The sequence below is a fragment of the Aquila chrysaetos genome, chromosome 17, assembly GCF_900496995.4.
Source record: "Aquila chrysaetos chrysaetos chromosome 17, bAquChr1.4, whole genome shotgun sequence".
Classification (NCBI taxonomy): domain Eukaryota; kingdom Metazoa; phylum Chordata; class Aves; order Accipitriformes; family Accipitridae; genus Aquila; species Aquila chrysaetos.
Window position 1 is genome coordinate 3184831 of NC_044020.1, and position 19816 is coordinate 3204646.

Here is a 19816-nt window from a genome sequence, read left to right on the forward strand (position 1 = left end):
GTGAAGACTGACTCAGTGCTCTTATCAGCTGCCCAGTATGCAGCGAGGCTCTGCGTCTTGCCGTCGGCTGCTGTAACTGCTGTTTGTTCATGCCCTGGCCGATTCAGCATGCTTTTGTTCTGGCCGGTGGGATAACGTGGGGTACCTGGTCTTGGGGCGAAGCTGGCTGCTGGGGTGGAGGAGGAGGGAGCACGCTCGTTATGTGCTGGAGGCATTTTTGCCGTGTTGCAGCACGTGCTGGGGAAGGCATGCCTTAAAAACGGGAGCGCACAGAACAGCGGGTTGATCTGCCAGGTCTCTTCTGGCCTCGAGACTCGAGGTCTGGCAGAACAGTTTCAGCGTTAGGTGTGTTTTTGTGGAAAGGGGAAGAAAGAAATCCAGAGATACTTTCTGCCCTTCTTGAGGTTTTCCTGTTCCTAGTGGTGGCAAGAAGATACTGTGTTTCTGGAGTGTGTTGAGTTGTAATTGGTGTCTGTTCTCAGTCTGGGTAGAGGAGATGGAGACTCTCCCCAGCATTTCTGTGTGCTCCTGGTCATCAGTGGATGTTACTGACCAGCACGGAGGATTTTTTCCGAAAGCGGTTTCCTCTGCTGCATGATGCAATGTTGAGTCAGTAACCCTGTTGCTTTGAAGGTTAATATTTTTCATATCCCCAACACTTCTTTATTGTCTTCCCTTATCCCTCTTTTTTTCCCCTCCAGCTTTTCCTATTTTTGATAGACTAATCTAACGCTAGCCTTTCCTAGGGCAGAGCTGTGACTGCGAGAGATTAGCCTCCATCCTCTTCTGCTTTAAGCTTTGGGAGCAGAGCTGATGGAGAGAGAGCACATGACCCTCCCGGTGGCTTTTCCTTCCCAGCGGGACACAGGGAGCTGTGTGCGAAGGGAACAAGCGGTGCTGTGTAGCGCGTCGGTGCTCCGCTCCCGCTGGTGGCAAGGGCAGGCAGGGCTCGCCAGCTCCTGCCAGCGTGGCACGGTTCGGTGAGCTGGCGGCTTTCCCGGGCAGTACTGCGGGGCTTGCCCACCCGTGTGCCGCTCAACGCACCGGCTTCCCTTTTCGACCCCAAACGTAAGCGCACGGCCGAAGAGCGATGCAAGCTGGCTTCGTCTTTCCTCGACGCGGTGTAAGCGAGCGGAGTGCCTGAATTATTCACTCCTCCTCGGCCTGCTGTTCCTATTGAATTCCCCGTGTGTTGGGGCACCGTGCCAGCACCCGGTGACGAATTCATTGCTGCGCCTGGCCCGGGGTCACCCCGCGCCGTGTGTGTTCGGGGGAGCGGGGCCGGAGGGGGGGTGGGTGGCTGCTTGTGCCAGGCTCGCCCTGGAGTTTTGTAGCCACAGGTCGGTGGGACTGGGTTGCCCTGCGGTCTTTCCGTCCGTGGTGTAGGTGGGTGCTGGCCCTTTCGCTGCTCGAAGGGTTGTTGGCAGGTTTGCCTGTGTTTATATCTGTCTCTGCCTTGCAGCCGTGCTGAAGTCTGCCCGGGCTCCTGGGTCCTAATCTTTTCCTACCATCTCTCTGTATGCGGTATCTGGTATTGTATTGTGTCTGTATTTCATCTTTGTGGCGTGGATTTCTCTGCAAACTGCATCCTTATTTTTTACACACAATTTGAGGTTTTCTTCTTTCCCGCATCCCAAGTTTTCAGGGGTGGTTGTGCTAAAAAGCAATCACGTTTCGCGTTTTCTGAGGGGAAATGTTTCCTTTATTGTTCTAATGGAAACCATTTCCCATTTGCCTATGATGTTAGTCTTACTAACATCAATCTCTACTGTTCACATTATCACAACTCATAAAAGCTACCAAAGGCACGTTTTATACTTTTGGAGGAGATTATCACTTCTCTCTGCAAGAACTTCTGGCTGTATGTTTGGTACCATCTTCATTGTGCTGATCCTCTGCTTTGTTTCTCTATACTTTCTTTTTTAAGCAATTACAGCAGGTGGCTGGTCCCTGGGGAAGCTTCCTTTGACCAGAGTGCTCTCTGGTCCCAGTTGATGGGGTCGGATGGAGTTTCAGGTCCTCCTCCTGGCTGCACAGGGGAGTGTTTTTTCACCTCTAATTGGATCATGTAAATCAGCCCTTTCTTTGTCTCGTCCTCTTTGTCCAGAATCTCCTTCTGGTGATTTAGATGAATAAATCAGCCTTGACGTTGGATTGAATTTTTGTTTAGTAGTTATGTTGGTATTTAAGAATTAGTGTATCTGACAAGCAAAATAGGGGTAATAATCAGAATTATGACCAATAATTTCCCTCAAAACCTGATTTCTGTAGTAGAGGTGATATGTAAATGACTAAGTACAAAGTGGCAGGGGCTGGCTTTTTTTTTTTTTTAAATCCTGTGCTGTTTACAGCCCTCTGGGATTTTAGTGTTTGATAAAGTACTAAGGGATCCCTAGGGTCTGACAGATGCTGGAGAAAACAGAGCTCCCTTCTAGAGAGAAACCCAGTCCTTTCACGGCAGTGCAAATACTGGGTGCTGGAGGGGTGCGCCTTTCTGCTGGCCAGTCGAAAGCTTTTCCTGCTGAACGTCATCCCCTCGGCCAAAGGCAAAGTCTTTCAGAGTCACTGCTCGTCTCCCTGGCCTCAGTTTGCAGTGTGTGGCTGTGATGGGCAACCTGGGGGGAAGGATGTGCTGTCCTTCTCTTTCCCCCCTTTGACTCTGATGCCTGTAGCAGCGGAGTATGCCGTTACTTCTGAAGTGATGGCTGCAATATTGCTTGCTGTGGCTTCTCTGCAGCAAGCAGCAGAGGGGACTTGAAGTGATTCAACGGAGAGAAGAAAAACAAACTGCAGGAAAGCCTAGGTCATTGCATGTATCCATGAGCATTGACTCGTTATTGAATCAAAAAGGCTAGAAGGAAGGGAACAGAGGGTGAAGTTGCCTGTTTTGTCCTCCATACAGGCAGGAATGGAGAGAGGTATAGTATTCCCTGTCAAAAGAAGATAGGGAAATGTCTGAAACAAGCTTCCTCCTATTGCTTTTAAAGTTGGATGAGTGAAAGGGAGACAACAAGTTGCAAAGATGTGAAGCCTGCAATGGTGTTCATGCAGCAACTGGGAGAAAGTCTGGGGCTGCATTCCCCCATTAGCACGTAGGGCTTGGAAATGTGTTTTTGCTGTGGGCAAAAGCATTCAGCCCTTCCAGAAGTGAATACAAAAGCTGATGGACCGGGACTCATGAATGACAAGGCCTACATGTAGTCAGTTGAGAAGCTAAGCCTTATTGTAATACGTGGCTTCTAGGATGCAGGAGAGAGCTAGAATTGCCATCGCCAGAGTTTGGGGCCATATGCTTTTATGTTATCTTTGTGTAGTAGAGATTTTAAATTTTGGAGCTTCTCATTTATACCCCTTTTGGCTTTAGTAATGACAGCAGGAGAAAGGGAAAACTTGTTCTTCCTTCCCTCTTTTTTTCTTCCCCCAGGAGATTTTTGACTGTTTCCAGAAGGGAGCAGATTTCCAGCTCTTTCCCTCATCCTCCTGATCTGATTGAAGAGCAGTAGGGGAGAGAAGCAATCTCATTCAATCTGTGATTTGCATGTGTTCAGCCCTTCTGTCCTGAATCTGTACAGTGCCTTTCTTTGCGGCTGATAACAGCTTTCCCATGCAGCAGCAGCATCTGTGTGAAATTCCAGCATCTTTTAATTTTTTTCTTTTCTTTTTCTGCTGCTGCTTTAAAGCTGCAAGTAATCCTCCAGGCACCAGCACTATCTTTCAATAGACTCTGAGTGATGCAATGCTGTCTTCATATGAGATGGGATTTGGGAGGTTCGTTTTTTCACCCAGGAGGATTACAAGCTTCATTTTGACACAAACATTTATACACTGCAGGTGGTAATGTTGGTGCCTCAAGACTTGATTTTTGGCAGTAGGAAGTTGCACTGCAAATCCAGCAACTTTCCTAGGCCTTTCTTCCTTTCTGAGACAGTTTTAGTGCTGCAAAATCCCCACTGGTGTTGGTTGTTGCCTAGAAAGTTTAGGGGTCTGTTATGTTTCAGTTTTGGTCAAGTTCATACATAGATATGTGTAATAAATATGCACAAATGTATATTTTATATACACACAATATTATCTTCTGCGGTCATAGTTTGGGTGCTTTCTTGTAATGCATTAAGCAATGTGCCTAATATAATGAGATGATGTTTGTTGTTTCCTATCCTCTTTAGGAAGAGCAGTATATGCTCCTTCAAGATTAGTTTTTGAAGCCTTCTGTTCACTTTTTTAATGCAAAAGAAAGGTTTAGGGGGTTTTTTATTCTTCTTGTTTGTGTTTTTTGTTTTTTTTTGGGGGGAGAGGCTTTGAAGCAAGCATGTGCCTACCAGTCCTGGAAAGTGATGAAGTTTGCAATGCTCCTTGGCTTCAAGAGTAGTGTGTTTTGCAGTATGATCTGTGTAAATGTTCACCCTGAGATCTGCTTAGCCATTTGTATGGAGAACTGCAGTGGTTCAAGGCATGAAATTGTCAGCTCCAGTTTCTGTGTGATTTGGAGTTTCCTAAAAGCTGACGTCTTGTGCTGTCATTGTCACCATGCTGTAGTCCAGCTCAGAGGTAATGAAAGCATTAATCATTGAAGTCAGGTCATATTCTAAGCTGGGGTAGAGTCTCTCAGCTCTTGAATGTGTGCGTCTCTTGGATGTGTGCAGATCTTGTTGTTGAAGGCTGTAGCATCAGGCTGAGAAGCAGGAACATTTCTAAAATATCAATAGCACTGATGTCAGAGGATGCGTACTTTTAGAATGCTTAATAGTGACATCTTCTACGTGCCTCATCCTACCATCAACATCCTCCCCAGAATCAGTGTCAGCCAATACTTCTGCAGCTGGTCTTGCCAAATCCTTGGCATCTCTTTGTGACAGTGGTATATGGGCCTGTAGCAAAGTGCAGTGCTTTTTGTCTGAAAGTCATGGAGGTCACAGATCCAAAGCACTGAAAACAGAAGGGGTCTGTGTGTGTTTTTGCAGATTCAGTGGGGAAAAAAAATTAGCATCTGTTTTTATAGGTCCTCCCCAATTACTGATCTGAAAACTAGCTACTAAGTGTGGGTAAATTTAGTTGATAAAAATGCCTTTTCCCTCCTGGATTCTCACAACTCTGTAAATAATTAACAGACAAAGCATGACAGCTTTGTTTTGGATACCCATGGCTACTATCTGCAGAGCATCCCTTTGCTCATGCAAGCTCGCTTAAGCAGCTCCAGTCTTTGGTGGAGCAGCAGCAGACTTGAGTTGCTCCCTGCTTCTGAAGGATGAAGAAAGGAGAAGAGAATGAGCAAACATCACGCGTATCTGGTTAGGCCATACAGTAGTGGAGACGTTTTGGCATGAGGAAGGGAAGCCGTGAAATGTGATCAGAAATAAGACTTTCTTCTGCTGCCTCAGATGACTGCTTGATGTTTCTTTTGATCAATTCTTCAAGGGAGTAAAAACTCTGAATCTTAAAGCAGTGTTACAGATGCCTGTGTAAAAGGCTCTGAAATGCATGGAGGTCAAGGATTGGTAGTTTCTAAGAAGGAGACTTGTCAGCAAAGTTCACGTTGTTGTGGTTTCATCACTGGTTTAAGCTGATCTAAAACTATGCTTTCCTTGAAAGAGGAGCCCTGCCTTCTCCCTGATGCCAGCCATGTGGTCCTACACCCTCCCGTGTACAGGTGTTAGGGATTACGTGGCCTGTAGTGACCACCTTTGTTCATGAAGCTAATCCTTCTCCTTTTTGAGGGATTAGTTTTCAGGAGGATCAGCAAGCTGATCTGACTTGCCGTGTTCTTCTGTGATCCCTACTGTGCATGCAAGAGATGAGGTAGGGTTGCAGACTTGGGAGCAGGAACGGAAAAATCAGGGTGATTCACTTTGTTGGTAGTGTGATTTTTTTTGAGGTTGACTTAATCTGAATGTAAAAACCATGCTCTTGGAAGGTTTGTATCACTTTGTAGCTCAAGGGAGTTGAGTTTTAATCTCTTTATACTTGGGCCGAGCAGTTGTTACCAAGTGTGCAGAAGGAGGAAGCAAGTAGAACTGAATTTATAGAGCTGCAACTGTCTAGAGCTTTGAATAAAATGTTGGCTGTATTTACAAAGAAACCTTGAGAGAAAAAAAAAAGGCAAGTGGTTCTTTGGCATGGTTTGAAGCTTTGACTGGCCCTCTCGTCTGCTGTTTGCCACAGTGCTCAAGTTCAGGGGTTTGCTATACTGCCAGTTTCTCTGTACCTAATTTAAGATGTTTATGCGTTCAGTGGGAGGGTGGCTCCCTTTTTTGTTTCCTTCATCTGAATGTGCCGCATAGGAAGATACAGGATGCTGTAATTTCAGGACCTGAGTGTTTTTAGATCTCTTCTGTTCTGCATTTCATCTGTTGTAGGCTCAGGGAGGGAAATGTAACTTCTTAATGCAAAGAATTCTCCAGGGATTGCACACAGAAGAGGTTTTCAGACTAAATTGTGACGGAAACAAGCATTAGGTGAATGTGCTGTGACAATCCCTTCCCATATGTGCACACTTACAAACCAAGTGGTAATTTCAATCGCATTTAAAAGTTGGTAGAATTGTAATGCTATTGCCTTCCTAAAAGCTTCGTGAAAAATGGTGATGGTGTGGGGGCAGGCGGAGATGCAGACAAGTGCCCCACGGAGGGCAGGGTGGTCAGGACTTGTGGATTACGTGCTCCATATGGAGCAGGTGGACGGATCGGTTTGGCCATGCCATGGTGTGTGCTCCCTTCTGCCCGGCAGGACCATGGCAGGGGACACGGCGAGGGGGGCTGTGGTTATAGCTGCGGGAGGCTGGGACGGGAAGCAGCCGGGGGGCAGAGGGTACAAATCTGCAAGGAACTAGTTTCGGTTAGTTCCACTGCTGGTAGAGTGGCTTTTTTATTACATTGTCTTGCAGGCGGGGAAGGGAGGGGGCTTTGATGCTTTTGTGTGGTGCTGGCAGGATTGTGCAATCTGGGGGTTTTGAGACCTCCTGGGGGGGTTGTGGGTCATTTTCCAGTGGCTTCAGACTATCTGTAAAGACAATAGGGTGGAACTGAGGCTCTGTAAGGAGGTTGTGTGCTGTTTCTGAGGACTTCCTGGGCTTTAACTAAACCTAAAGCTGGTAAAAAGAGAGAAATGCATTGCAGGCTTGGGGATGCTGCAGGCAAGAACTGTGTCTATCTCCTGCCTGTTCAGCAGACCCAGGTCTTGCAGCCTTCGAGGTGCCCGGGGTGCAGCAGCCTGGTGCTTTAATGCTGCAGTCACCGCAAAGATCTCTGGCACCTGTCTTGAGCTTTCACAGGTCTCATTTGTTCATATGACCTCTTGCTATTTAATTGCAATCTTATTTTTTGTGGTTGATGGCCATATTTAAACACGGGATGTACAATAGTATAAGAATATCTAATGCCTGAGACTGCTGGCAGTCTCTTACTTCATTTTTCCATTAATACATAAAGTTCTTGGCCCTTCTGCGTAGAATGCAGGCAGCAGCAGCAGCAGCTTTTCCCTTATAAGCAAGGCTAGCACTCCCATCTGGGCCAAACTGAAGAATTCAGACCACTTACAGATACCTCGCTGGATAATTTTGCTCTCCACAGTAACACGATCCTTCTTAGAAACGCCTTCAGAGTGACTTGCCTTGCTTCTGTGTGCAATGAAATGGAAACAGTAACTTACTGTAAATGCCTGTTTTGTCCCTATAGCTGGGTTGGGTGGTGTTTTGTTTTGAATCTTCCCCTCTTTGCAGAGCACTCTCCTGACTTTTTGGATGCAGCCTTCCAAATGAAGGGCAGGTCTTTCTTCCTTTCTCTGAAAATTTTGAAACAAAGCACGTACTGAAACTCCTCTCAAAACTGTTCCTTAGAGGAGGTGTCCCTCCTTTGGGAGGGAAGGAGATTCTTTGATTAGTGCTCGCTTGCTCCCAGTTTTAACCCTTTTCTAGCTGTGACCATTGCCTGCACGGGGATGCTTCATTCCTCTAGCATAAGTTATTTCGGTAGGTTGGGGCATCAGCTATAGCCTGCCGTACTGGACAGTTTGTCTAGGGTGGGTATTTCTGGTAGCTTAGGCAGGATTTCTCTCTTTTTATATACTCAGTCGAGAGGTGCGACCACAGCTACCATGCTGGTATCTTGGGGCAGTCATGTTTAGCAATAGTTAGCTTTGCAGCAGCAGTGAGGAGGTTTGTATAACAGAAGTGGATTCCAAGGAGTCTTTGGTTAATGGCTGAGAAAACCTGTTATTTTAAGGCTTTTTAAAATTTTTTTGAATTGCACTCCGGTTATAGAGGGCCTTGGCATGTGGCCACATCCTATCCAGACTGTCTGTGGCCTGTAAAGAGATGGCACTCAGTTACAGGGTGGATGTAAGGAGAAAAGCAAAGGGGTGTTTTCTGTAGTGGAATGGCATTGTGTTATACAGCAGGAATCGCTCATGTTACTTTTCATATGTAATTGCTTAATTGGGATGTGGAAAGGTTAGCTTTGATTTTGTTTTGATATGTTTCTACATTTTTATAGGGAAGCGTGTAGCACTTGGCTGCCTAATTAGAAGAAAAACCCTGAAAAATACTGATGTGTGGGGGAGAGGTGAATAAAGGTAAAGGCAAGGAGGGAAGGGTAAAAGCCCTGCAGGCTTTACTTCGTTGTGGAGACAGCAACCCTTGCAAGGGGAGTAACTCTCTAATAAACTGTTACATGGGGATTTATTCTGGTAAAATTCAACAGTCATGACCTTTCCTTTTCCCTTTTAAAATACTGGTGAATGGCATTTTGGAGACAGACACCCTCTTTGTCTCCAGAACATGTACTGAGGCACTAATGGGCTGTCCCAGTCCTTACTGGAAGGAGCCCTTTGGGAGTTGGAAATGGCTGGATCAGTCTCTGTCACCCTTTTGATTCTTCGTACCTCTGAGGCAGCAGGGGAGCATCACCACGATTATGTGCTTCACATCGTGGTCTTTCCGTCCTCTTAAGAACAGAATTAAATCTCTTGCGTGCGTCTGGAATACTCATCTCTGCTGGAGTGGGTTCGCTCACATCCATGTGCTAATTTATGGTACAGAAATGAGAGCTTCCAAGGGGCCAAAATTCAGGATGAGCCCTCAACATGCGTGGCTCCCATTTGGCGATATTCTAGCTGCGGAATGACTCGCTGTCTGTGTTTTCCCTATGTTCGTCTTACGAGGTGCGATTAGTGCCCTGGATGCTCTTTCACGAGGGCCACTTCTGCAGCAGTGTGCTGCTCAGGAGATGGAGGGTTTGGCCTTTCTCTGTCCCTTGTGATGCCACTCTGGGATGCCCCTCGTGAGCAGAGGGAGCTGCCACGCTGTGCAAGTTGCCCTCGCAGCACTCGAGGGGGTTCGTTCCCCTTTATAGATGCCCTTTTGTTCCCCGCTGTTGCAGGGAGAGGAGCTTTCCAGGAGGGGGATGAAGAGGCCAGGCTTAATGGTCTTAAGAGTGGATTTATTTTATTTTATTTTTTTTTTTTAATTTTGGGAGGGAAGGCCTGGGAGTTGTTTCTCTCTAACTGTTTCCAGATGGTGCTGCTGGAACACAAAGATTTCTAGTGTGTTTGGGATGGCGGCAGCCGAGACCCCCAGCCCCCCTGGCGCTTCCTGTGCAGCTCCACAATCCTGCAGGCTTAATCAGAAACAGCCCTGGCTGCCGAGGCGCTCCTGAAGCCTGCCTTTTCTTCACCCTGTGCCCCAAGCCCTGGGCTTTCTCCCTCCTCTGGGCTTTTTAACCCCTTGCCATTACAGCTCTGGCCTGTCAGCCTGCCCGCCTCGCTTCCCTCCTTTCTCAGGCTGGCCGTGGGCACTTGGAGTGCCCTGGAGATGAAACTGCATTTGGCTAGACTGCTCGAAGAAATTATGTCTTTGGGGAAAGGGAAGCTGGTTTGTAACGCAAACCTGGGAAAATAATTTCTGTAACTATCTAGGGTGGCTTATGCAATCAGGCCAGCATGTCCAGGGCACAGAAAATTTCTCTCGCACCTATTTGCCTGCAGCACTTGGTATACAGCATGATTTCGTCTGAGTCATGTGCTGTTGTGCCTCTATCTCTTTTTCGTGCCAATTTCCCCAAAAGCAAGGCAGGTTTAATTTTATATCACAGCCTCTTCACACCCAACCAACAAACTAGTTTCAGCCTTCTCTTCTGCAGGTAATGTAACAACTATAATTTTGTTCTGGGAAGTAGGAGTACTCTTCTTTCCTTTTAGCCTTTGAGCAACAGCCTCTGAATATCTGTAAAATCAGCCAAGAAGCTTGTGATCAACTGACTTCCCTTCTGGATCTGAGGTCTATCATCTCCCTCATCCTGTTCTCTCCCATATTCTCCATCCTGTTTTCTGAGAAAGCAGAAGCAATGAAGCTGTCTACTAAGGCAAAACTCTGTAGTCCTCTTCACCCTGCAAAAGCTTGTAGCAGTCGTGTTTGAGCAAGCTGGATTTTCATGCCGTGAGCGTCTTGCCCTCTAATGAGTGGCTTAGCATGAATTATGTGTGAAATGCTTCTTCAGCCCCATGTAACAATTATGGCATCCAAAGGTGCCCCCAGTGCTGGATTTTAAAGCCTTGTTATGAGCCCTGTCCTGTTCCTGTTGAGTAAGAATGGAAGTGAAGATGAGCTGCCATTTTAAAATGCTTCTGCCTAGTAAAAAAGCAGGGAAATCAATATTCTGTGCTATTGACTTCTGTGCATGCAGAGTGTCCTTGTATTTGCTGGATCATAGACGTCATGCTGTGCACAGTATTCCCAGGGGCTTTAACTCGCACTGGATCTATTGTTGCCAGCGTAGGTCATGGACCAGCAGAGACAGGCTGTATTTCCTTTATGCCTGGAGCAGTATGAGGATGCTGCCATATGTAGTCCAAAAAAAAGTGTGTATTTTGCACATTTAAATTACACTGAATTAATGAAACCTCATCTCTTTGAGAAGCTGAAAACACCCCTTGGCTGATCTGGAAAATGAAAAACCCAGTTGGTGGAAAGCTGCTTCTGACCTCCAGAAAGCTACTGTCATTATTTTAAAAACAAAGGGAAAAAAAAAAAAGTCAGGGAAGAATCTGCATTGTTACAAAGAATCTCTGTAAAATACTTCAATTTTAGCTCTTCCATTTTAGCTGTGGAAGTGCTTTCTGTGTGTGAAAGTCCCCCTTCTCTTTGCAAAATTAGACATCTGTATTGTAACTTCATACGGACACTGTCAGCTTAAAACCTGAGTCTGCATTTGTAAACTTGTTGTATGCTGAATTTTTTAAACAGACCTGAAAGTTTAAATACCATCTTCCTATGTGGTTTTGTTAGATGTGTATTTGTGTGTATTCTGTTCTGTGGCTTGTGCTATACCAGCCGGTTACGGTTCCTGTAGTATAGATGGGGTTTCGCAGAACAGAAGTGCCAGGAGGTTGGAGTTAAGAAAATATGTATTTCAAATCCAGAAAATCGCACCGATGCGTTTGGGCGTTGGACAGGGACGCAGCCTCCCCCAAAGTCGCCCTGTTCTGTCTTGCTGCCTACCTCGTGGGCTTGCCCAGCTAATTGCTCCAAACTATTCAAGCTCTGGTCGGGGCAGAAGGCTATTTTTATTAATCTGACATCACCTTCCTTTCTCGTCTTTACTGTGTCACTGGGCTTCCCGCCCGGGGAGCCTCTGGCCAGCCTGGCCTCCCTCCGGCTGGGGCCCTGCCCGTCAATGATGGCCGAGAGGGGCCTGCAGGCCCCACGGCGGGTTACGGCCTGCCGGGGGCTGCGGGGTGCCACGTCCCCGCTGCAGAGGTGGGTGTCCGGCTTCGGAGAGCCGTGGGCTTGCAAAACCCAGAGGCCGGCACAGGCAACCGGGACGGGGACCCCCTTGTGCTGGGGGTCTGGAGCGGGTGAGAGGCCGGAGGTGGGGAACCCCATCAGCCATCCCCACCGGGGGATCCGGAGTCCTGCGAGGCGGCGAGGGCCTGGCACGGGAGCTCTCCCGTCCCACGCGTCCAAGGTCCTGCTGAAAACACGATATTTTTAGGAGAAGGGGAAACCTGGAGCGGAGCGCGGGGGGGGGGGGCCAGGCCGGAGGCCACCGTCGCTGTGGCAACGGGGCCAGAATTCCAGGAAGGAAGAGGGGCCGGATGGGCCTCCATCCCAGCTTCCGTCCCGGAGCGGGGAGCCCGTGGGCGCTTCCCCGCTCCCGCGGGGGCAGCCGCCGGCATCGGGCCTCCTGCGGCCGGAGCTCTGCGCTGGCGGCGGCACTTCTGGTTTTTCTGTCCCTCAAGAAGTGGCCTCGGTAATTCGGGCGGGCGTGGGAAGCCAGGGCCGTGTTAGCTGGCACGCGTCTTCCCAGTCGTCAAGGGCAGCGACGTGCAGCGTACTTGGTGTGGTGGCTTTTATCAAAATCTTGGGCTTTTCGTCCCCAAATACACTTTAAAAAAAAAAAAAAAAAAAAAAAAGCATGGGTAAAGAGTAAAATTTAAGTCCTGCTACTTGCGTCCAGAAAATCATGCAGGTCGTTGATGTCAGGACACTAGCAAGGAAGCAAATAAATGGAAGTCCTTTGCTAGATGACGTCTGCGCGTCTGGAAACTGGCCAAAGCTGGGGAGCAAGTTTAATTGAAAGTGAAGACAGCTGAAGGGAAGTGTCCCACGCTATAGATGCAGTTATTGGAACTGCAGAGTGATTAGCAAGAGCTATATATCAAATTAGGGTAAGTATCAAGGGAGAAGGGTGACATTAAGATCCATTTAAAAACTACTTTAGTTCAGTTTTTCATTAATAATCGGTAATTCAGCCTTAGATGCTGCTTTTCCCATTAATTTTATCCACAGACAGTTTGGGGTAGGGAGATGGCACACACAATTGAGAAAGCAGACTGAATGCTTCAGATACACTTGGACAAAGAAATGGATATTTCCTTTTTGTCTATATGCAATAATTTGTGCAAGTAAGGGTCTAATGAAGAATTACCTATTTTCTTGGTAGCTGATAAGAAGGTCAAGGCATTTACAGTTTTACTAGTGCTCTGCCACAGTAAAGCACTAAAAAGCCTTTTTCAAGACACACCCCCACACCCCCACACCCCCCCCCCCCCACACACACACAGCACAGGGTTTCTGTCTTTCCTGCTATGCAAGATGTAAAGCAAAAAAGATGGTGAAACAACTGGGCTGTGGTGAACAGTGCTGGGATTTCTGCCTGGCTCGTGAGCTTTACTTTTTTGCAACTTTCACTTTCAGATCAATAGCTTAGTTGGCAGTGTTTTCAGCCTTTTTTTGGGTAAACATCTTACTCTCTGTGTCCTAGAAATGTGGCTTCTGTTTGTCTAGCACAAGTGTCTGATAAATGTGTAGCTTGTGCTATATCCCCACTTCAAAATCCCATTTTGCTTTCGGGAGGAACAAGTAATTTCTTGTTGCCTTTATTTTGTTGCTCTGTGTAGTCCAGGGGTTTCTGGCTTTCCGGAGCTGGGGCTCTCCCGTGCCACTTCAGTCCACGCCACCAGGCTGCTGCGCCGCCGGTAACTCTCAGGGGCAACTGAAGCAGAGGCAGATGAGCTGTTCTCGTGTTGTTTTTGCTGCTGTTGCTCAGAACCCAGGAGGCGGTTGTGAAACTCGAAAGAATTGCGTTAACTTCACTCTACTTTTCCCAGCGTTGTCAGGAAAGCAGGCATGCCGCAGATCCAGGGAAGAGATTGCTTGGTCATGTTTCTGAGGTTATCTTTGCAACTGAAAGGACTTGACGCTTCAGACTGAAGCTTCGATTCAGCAGGAATTGATTCTCCGGCAGGGGAAATATGGATGAACTCACTAAGCTAAGAGTTCCTACCGGCAGAGTTTTAATCTGCAGGCTTTAGGTTTAGTTCGGCTGTCAAGAAACCATTGCTAATCGGGCCTCACTAATTGTTGTGTCTGGCAAAATGGCGAGTCCATAATGTAAAATTAATTTGTTCTGGGGTCAAGTTAGGTCAAAGAGAATTATTGCCTCTTTAAGCTAAAATTTAGTTTTATTTTTAAGAAAAGGGTAAGAGGATTTTAAGACCTTCCATTATGTGTTACAGCTGTGACACTTCCTCCAGAGGACTGACTCTACTCCAGTCCTCTGTGGCCTTTCATAAATTAATAGCACCTGCAGAGCTGATAACTTCTTACTGGTGTCCTGGTTTATTGACAATTCCTCCTGTTTTCAAGATGTGTCCAATTCAGCAACTTTTTAAAATTTACCAGGTTGAGAGGTGGCAAAAAACCCGACAACCCCAAAGCCTGGCTGTTCTGCTAGTGCAGGAGTATCTCCTTTGCTTTTCAGTCATCTGCAAATGGCTGTACTGTGTTTACCTTGTGACCTGAGGTGGTACCTGTGGCTTGCAGTTTGCGGCAGACCTTACTATTGCAAATGCCAATGGAAAAGAACGTGTATTAGTAAGGCTTGGAAATTAAAGAAGGGGAAAATTTGAAGCAAAGGGGGGGGTTGGGTTAAAGGTTTAGTGGGTTTGACTGAGTTTCAGGACTTTAGTCTTGTTAAATCCAGTTGGCCGGCACAGAGGCTATTACTGGGGTACAACCACAACGCTCACACATCCTACAGAAGTGTGGAAGCCTATGCGCAAGATCGTCAATACGGTTTGAATAAAATCACAGTATGTGTTGCAGAAAGCTGATGTGCTGTATTAGCTTCTAGTTTTTTTTCTCCCCATCCCAAAGCAAATCGCAAGTACCTGAGAAATGCCTTTCAGTGGTAAACAAAGTAATGAAACATCCCAGTGTCAGTTTGATTTGATTTTGCAGGCTAGCACTGCCCAACTCAATTTCTTTACGAATGTCTGGTTGCATGTTGGTATCAAAAGAAAAATGTAATTGGCAGGAGGGAGCAGCAAGAGAGATGGAGTTATCTGGGGATTCCCTCTCCCACCAGGCTGCTGCTAGGAGGCAGGGTCTGTCTGTGTTTGTGGGCAGGGTATTTATCTGTGTCAAACCTTCCCTCTCTCTCTTTTTGCTTCCACTTTGTGAGATTAGTTTTGTGCATGTGCAGGCAGAGGAGGAGATTGAGCTGTATCGCCAGCCTCTGCTGCCTTAGATCGCCCGCTAACTAATGGGGTTTTCTGTCTGGACGTTGCTGGATTGTCCTGTTCCAGTTGCAGGAGTTTAACGCTTTCACTTCTTGCTCTGTTTAGTTTTCAACAAAAGCAAACTCCATATGGAATAATCATGCAGCAGGCCCCGGATTCACCATTAGTGACCTGTAAAATTGGCAGCACTGGAGATTATTGGCGGGAGATGGTTTCCCTAGGCGCTTCCTGCCTTCTCTTGGAGAGTTAAGTTCAATTAGAGCAATGATACGCACAGCGGGGATTTTCCAAAGAGTTCAGTACTTGGTGGTAGCATTGCTGTATGAAAGCAGAGATATCTTTGGCCTTTTTGTGACCTTAATGCTCCAGCTGCTACCCTCTTTCTAACCTCTGCTTTCTCCAAACTTTCACTTTCCTAATGTAACCTTTCACCTCTTCTTTTACCTTCTGATGCAACCATATCCCTCAAACATTTTTAGTCTGTGATTTGTGGGGTTTGTCTCCCAGAAAACAAAGTGGAGATTGCTGGCTGTGGTTTTGGTTTTTTTTTTTTTCTTCCACTCAATTTTTCTCATTTCTTTATGACCTCCTATGTACTGTGGACTGCCCTTGGATCTCTGTAATTGTCTTTCTCTTCCTTTTCACACTCTTATGATTTGCTTCTGCTTAAGAAACTGTTCTGTTTCTAGAGGTGGTTTCTGGGCATCCAGGTCCTTTGACTTCAGGAAAACCCCACAAAGTTTGGTTTTGTCTCTTTTCTGCCACAGCCTTGTGATAGTCCCTTTTGTTAGTCCCTGATGTGAAGAATATCATCCTCAAAATAATGATTTCTTTTTCCTTTCTTCTTTATAACTTTCTGGTTGCGTTCACTGCTCATATCTTTAGTATCTGTAGGGGCAACTTCTCCATTTATCCCTTATTCTCTGTGTGGAAATCTTTCTGGTTTCCAAGGTCTTGAGAGAGACTGGCACATAAGCATGTTTGAGGTACTGACCTCGCAGGTGTGTGTACAAGTACTGTTAAAAGTGTAGCTGGAATGCTCTTTCAAGAGAAGACCGTATTTCGTGATACAAGGTGGACTTTTATGGCACTTGTATCTAAGTTTAACCCCAGCCAGCAACTAAGCACCACGCAGCCACTTGCTCACTTCCCCCCCCCCCCCCCCCCCCCCGCACCGTGGGATGAGGGAGAGAATTGGAGGAAAAAAAAAAGTAAAACTCATGGGTTGAGATAAAGACAGTTTAATACAACAGAAAGGAAGAAAATAATGACAATAATAATAAAATTATAATAATAAAAGAAGTGGAACATACCCCACCCCAGCCAACTCCCTCAGTTTATGTACTGGGTATGACGTCACATGGTATGGAATACCCCTTTGGCCAGTTTGGGTCAGCTGTCCTGGCTGTGTCTCCTCACAACTTCTTGTGCCCCTACAGCCTTCTTGCTGGCTGGGCATGAGAAGCTGAAAAATCCTTGACTTAGTCTAAACACTACTTAGCAACAACTGAAAACATCAGTGTGTTATCGACATTGTTCTCATACTAAATCCAAAACATAACACTATACCAGCTACTAGAAAGAAAATTAACTCTATCCCAGCCAAAACCAGGACAGTTGGTAAACTGTAGTGTAGGAGAAACAATCACAGTAGTTTCCTATAATGTGTACTTACACTGGGGGACAAAAGTACTAGCCGTGTGTTTTCATTGTGATGTTGCTTGGTTTTTAATTAAGTTCACAGTTAAAACCCAAAAGCTTTCGGTGGTGCTGTAGCTGTCAGTTTGCACTTGCTTCTTCTAACTTCTGTGTCTTTCCTTCTGTTTCTGTATTATTTGTGGAGTTTTGTGCTTTACCTGCTTGCTGGCTATTAGTATTTGAGAAGAATGTACTCACAGGGTGGTCAACGTAATTAATTACAGTTAATCCCCCAAAACGGGCTGCCAGAAGTTTTGTTGTCCTTGAAGCTCTCATACTGTGCCTGCTACTGTAGCTTTAGTGTGAGAGGCTGGGTGTTTCCTGGCAAGTTTCCATGGAGAATCCCTTGGGCAGGTTTAAGGTAAAGAGGAAGAGGGGGAGGACGAATACAAACTTAAAATAGGATTGCTAGTCCCTGTATTGAAATATTAGCACCTTCCTTTTTAGCAGAAGTTGTGTTAAAGTGTTCTTGTGTAAACTGTGAAATTGTGCCAGCAACCAAATGCTCTGTGTAGGGCAGAAGACCTCTCTCTGGTAGGAGCTGGCCTGTTTAACCCAAATATCACAGCACAGAACCCAAAACATCTCAACAAAAACTCTTCCTGACAGCAATCATACATCTCTGTCAGCTTCATGTCCAGAATATCTTTGCTTTTGACAATTTGGGATTGTTTTGCTGTGTTTTGTCAGGGTCTTGCCCTTGGGCCTCTCTCTCCCCACCCTTCCCCAAGAGCTGCTGGAGAAAGTGCAGGGCTGACTTATGAGTTCCTCCTTGCAAGTCATAAAAAGAGATAGGAACAGACTTAAAAACTGATTGTGGAGGGTGGCTGCCTCCTTTCCTGCTGCTGGCATTCTGCTGGGAGTTGCTCATGAATGCACGGGGGTACCAGGGTAGAACTGATATAGGCTTTGTCTAGTTTAGTTTATCCTCCACCCAGAGAGAAAGATGCACACATGGGGCACGTGCGTGTGCCCTCTCCCCTTTTCGAATAGGAGGTGTTGGAGGGAGAGTAACAGAAAATAAATTAAGAAAAAGAAATAAAACATTTCAGAAGTGTCGTGAAGTATGTTACATTAATCCCCACTGCACTGCTAAAATAGAGACGAGTCTGGGAATTTAATGGAGAAATTCCAGAAGTGTTGGAGGTTCATATATTCCTGCAGAGCAGGGTGACGGGGCTGCCAATAACATGTAGGCTTAGAGCCCCTTCTGGGGTGAAGGAAGAAAGTCTAAGAGGATTGATTTCCTGTCGGGAGTGTGTGAGGTATTGCTCAGGCTTGCTGGGGTGTTTGAAGTTACACTGACTGCCTTTTAAGTTCATGTTAAACTATTAGTATAGTTTTGAAAAGGAGAAAATTGACACTTTAATGGCTAATGTTTAGGGAAACATTTCTTCAAGAGCGGGCAAGGTGGGCAGTAGCTTCTGTAATTTTATGTTCTCTGTTGTTCAGTTTTCATGATGTTAAATGAAGTTTGCATATAAAAATTCTTTGGAAAATTACAAGAATTACACACAACTGAAATTACAGAGGGTAAGGCAGGGTTAGTTTACGCTTATTTTATGGCTTTGATTTCTTTTTTTTCTTCTCCTTTTGCACAATTTGGCATATGCAGTTGAAAATGAATTTTAAGCATAGTGGCTTACAGGGAAAATAGGAAGTTAGCAGAATACTTTAATCTTAGCTCATTCTTCCCCCATTTCATGCAGGTTCTTGTTTTTGGCTGAGTTAAGACAGACATATAATTCCTTGGGTTTTATTCCTTGCAACCACTACACTCATTCTTTGTTTTCTTGTCTTGCAGAACGAGCCTCTGACTTCAGGTTATCATGGATACCCAGCAAGAGACAATCAAGTAAGAGCCTGATTGCAGTAAATGTGTGTGCACGTGTCTCTGTACACTTATGGATGTTTTGTCCGACAGCTTCCTGGCTGTCTTGTTATGGAGTGGAAATTGTTTTGTTCTATTGTGGAATGCTTCTGGAGATACATGTGGTAAATTGAATGTTTTTTATGGCCTCCAGCTGTATGTGGCAATGTGCCTGGTAAGGGGTTAAACATGATCCACATTACCAACGGCTCAGGAAATTCTTTATTCTTAAAAACATCATAACTTAAAATCCCTGTCCTAAGCTCCGACTATATCTCCTCAGTGTTAATGAATGTAGATGTTCGGTGCCAGTGCATGCTTGGCCCTGTTTTATACTTATTGCTGTAATTCTAGCATCTGGGGAGCAAAACAACACTGAGTTTTTCTGAGAGTCTGCTTTGCTCTTGGAGTAGGGAATGATGTGTCCTGTTGGGTTGTTTCTAGTATTTGTGAAGTTGTCTTGCCTTCCTTTCGAGTCTTGCCAGGCCCCTGCCCCTTCCTCTTATTCAGGATATTCTCCTCCTACAGCAGTAAAAATTATACTGTTCAGTGCATTGCATCTGTAAGTATTCTCTTGCCTCCTAGCAGAAGACAGAGAAATCCCAGTTGATGAATTTGCACTATGGAAGGAGGAGATGCTTTGGAACAAATGAAATTTAATGGGTTGTAAGATACAACTGTCACACATTAAATCTCCCTTAGAATGAAGTTTTTTTCAGTGTTCTGCAGTGCTACTGCAGAGCAGAGTATGATCCAGTGTAGCAGGAAATTAATATGCACCGAAAATCAATAATGCAGCACATTTCAGTAATGAGCAAATAACAAAACCAGAATCAAATTCTTTAATACTCTCAGGTACCGCTATATAAAGAAAGTGATTTTCATCGTATCTTGATGAGGCCTGGGTATATGTAGCAACAGCTTAAGGGGAGATGTTTTTATGAAGGAAGCGCAGCATAGTGCAGCCTCAGCAATTGAAGAGCTCGAATCTTTGGTGCTTGTAACGTGTGTATGAATTTCCATATAGGAGGAAATTATTCAGAATGTCTACTGGGATATATTAAACTGTTAACTAGCACAAATAAATATTACAGGCTGGGATGCTGTGAGAATTGTGTTCCTACTCTATCCAGGCTGAGTAAGGTATGCTAGCTTGAGAGGCAGAGCCAGTCCCAGATCCTTAAGCGGTTCATAACTGTTTTCAGCTTTTCCATTCTGGTGGCACCCTCTGCCCCC

At 45.7% G+C, this 19816-nt stretch overlaps 1 protein-coding gene across 12 annotated transcripts in view; it reads left to right on the forward strand.

Annotated features, from left to right (window-relative positions):
• Positions 1-19816, forward strand: part of RBFOX2 (RNA binding fox-1 homolog 2) — a 177389-nt gene that overhangs the window by 18655 nt on the left and 138918 nt on the right. For all 12 annotated transcript variants that reach the window (XR_003927128.1, XR_003927129.1, XR_003927130.1 and 9 more), the window contains exon 2: positions 18515-18565. Coding sequence is in view for 8 of the 12 variants with exons in the window: in XM_030040475.1 (XP_029896335.1) it covers positions 18515-18565 (51 nt within the window). In the remaining 4 variants the exon portion in view is untranslated. The remainder of the gene's footprint in view (positions 1-18514; positions 18566-19816) is intronic.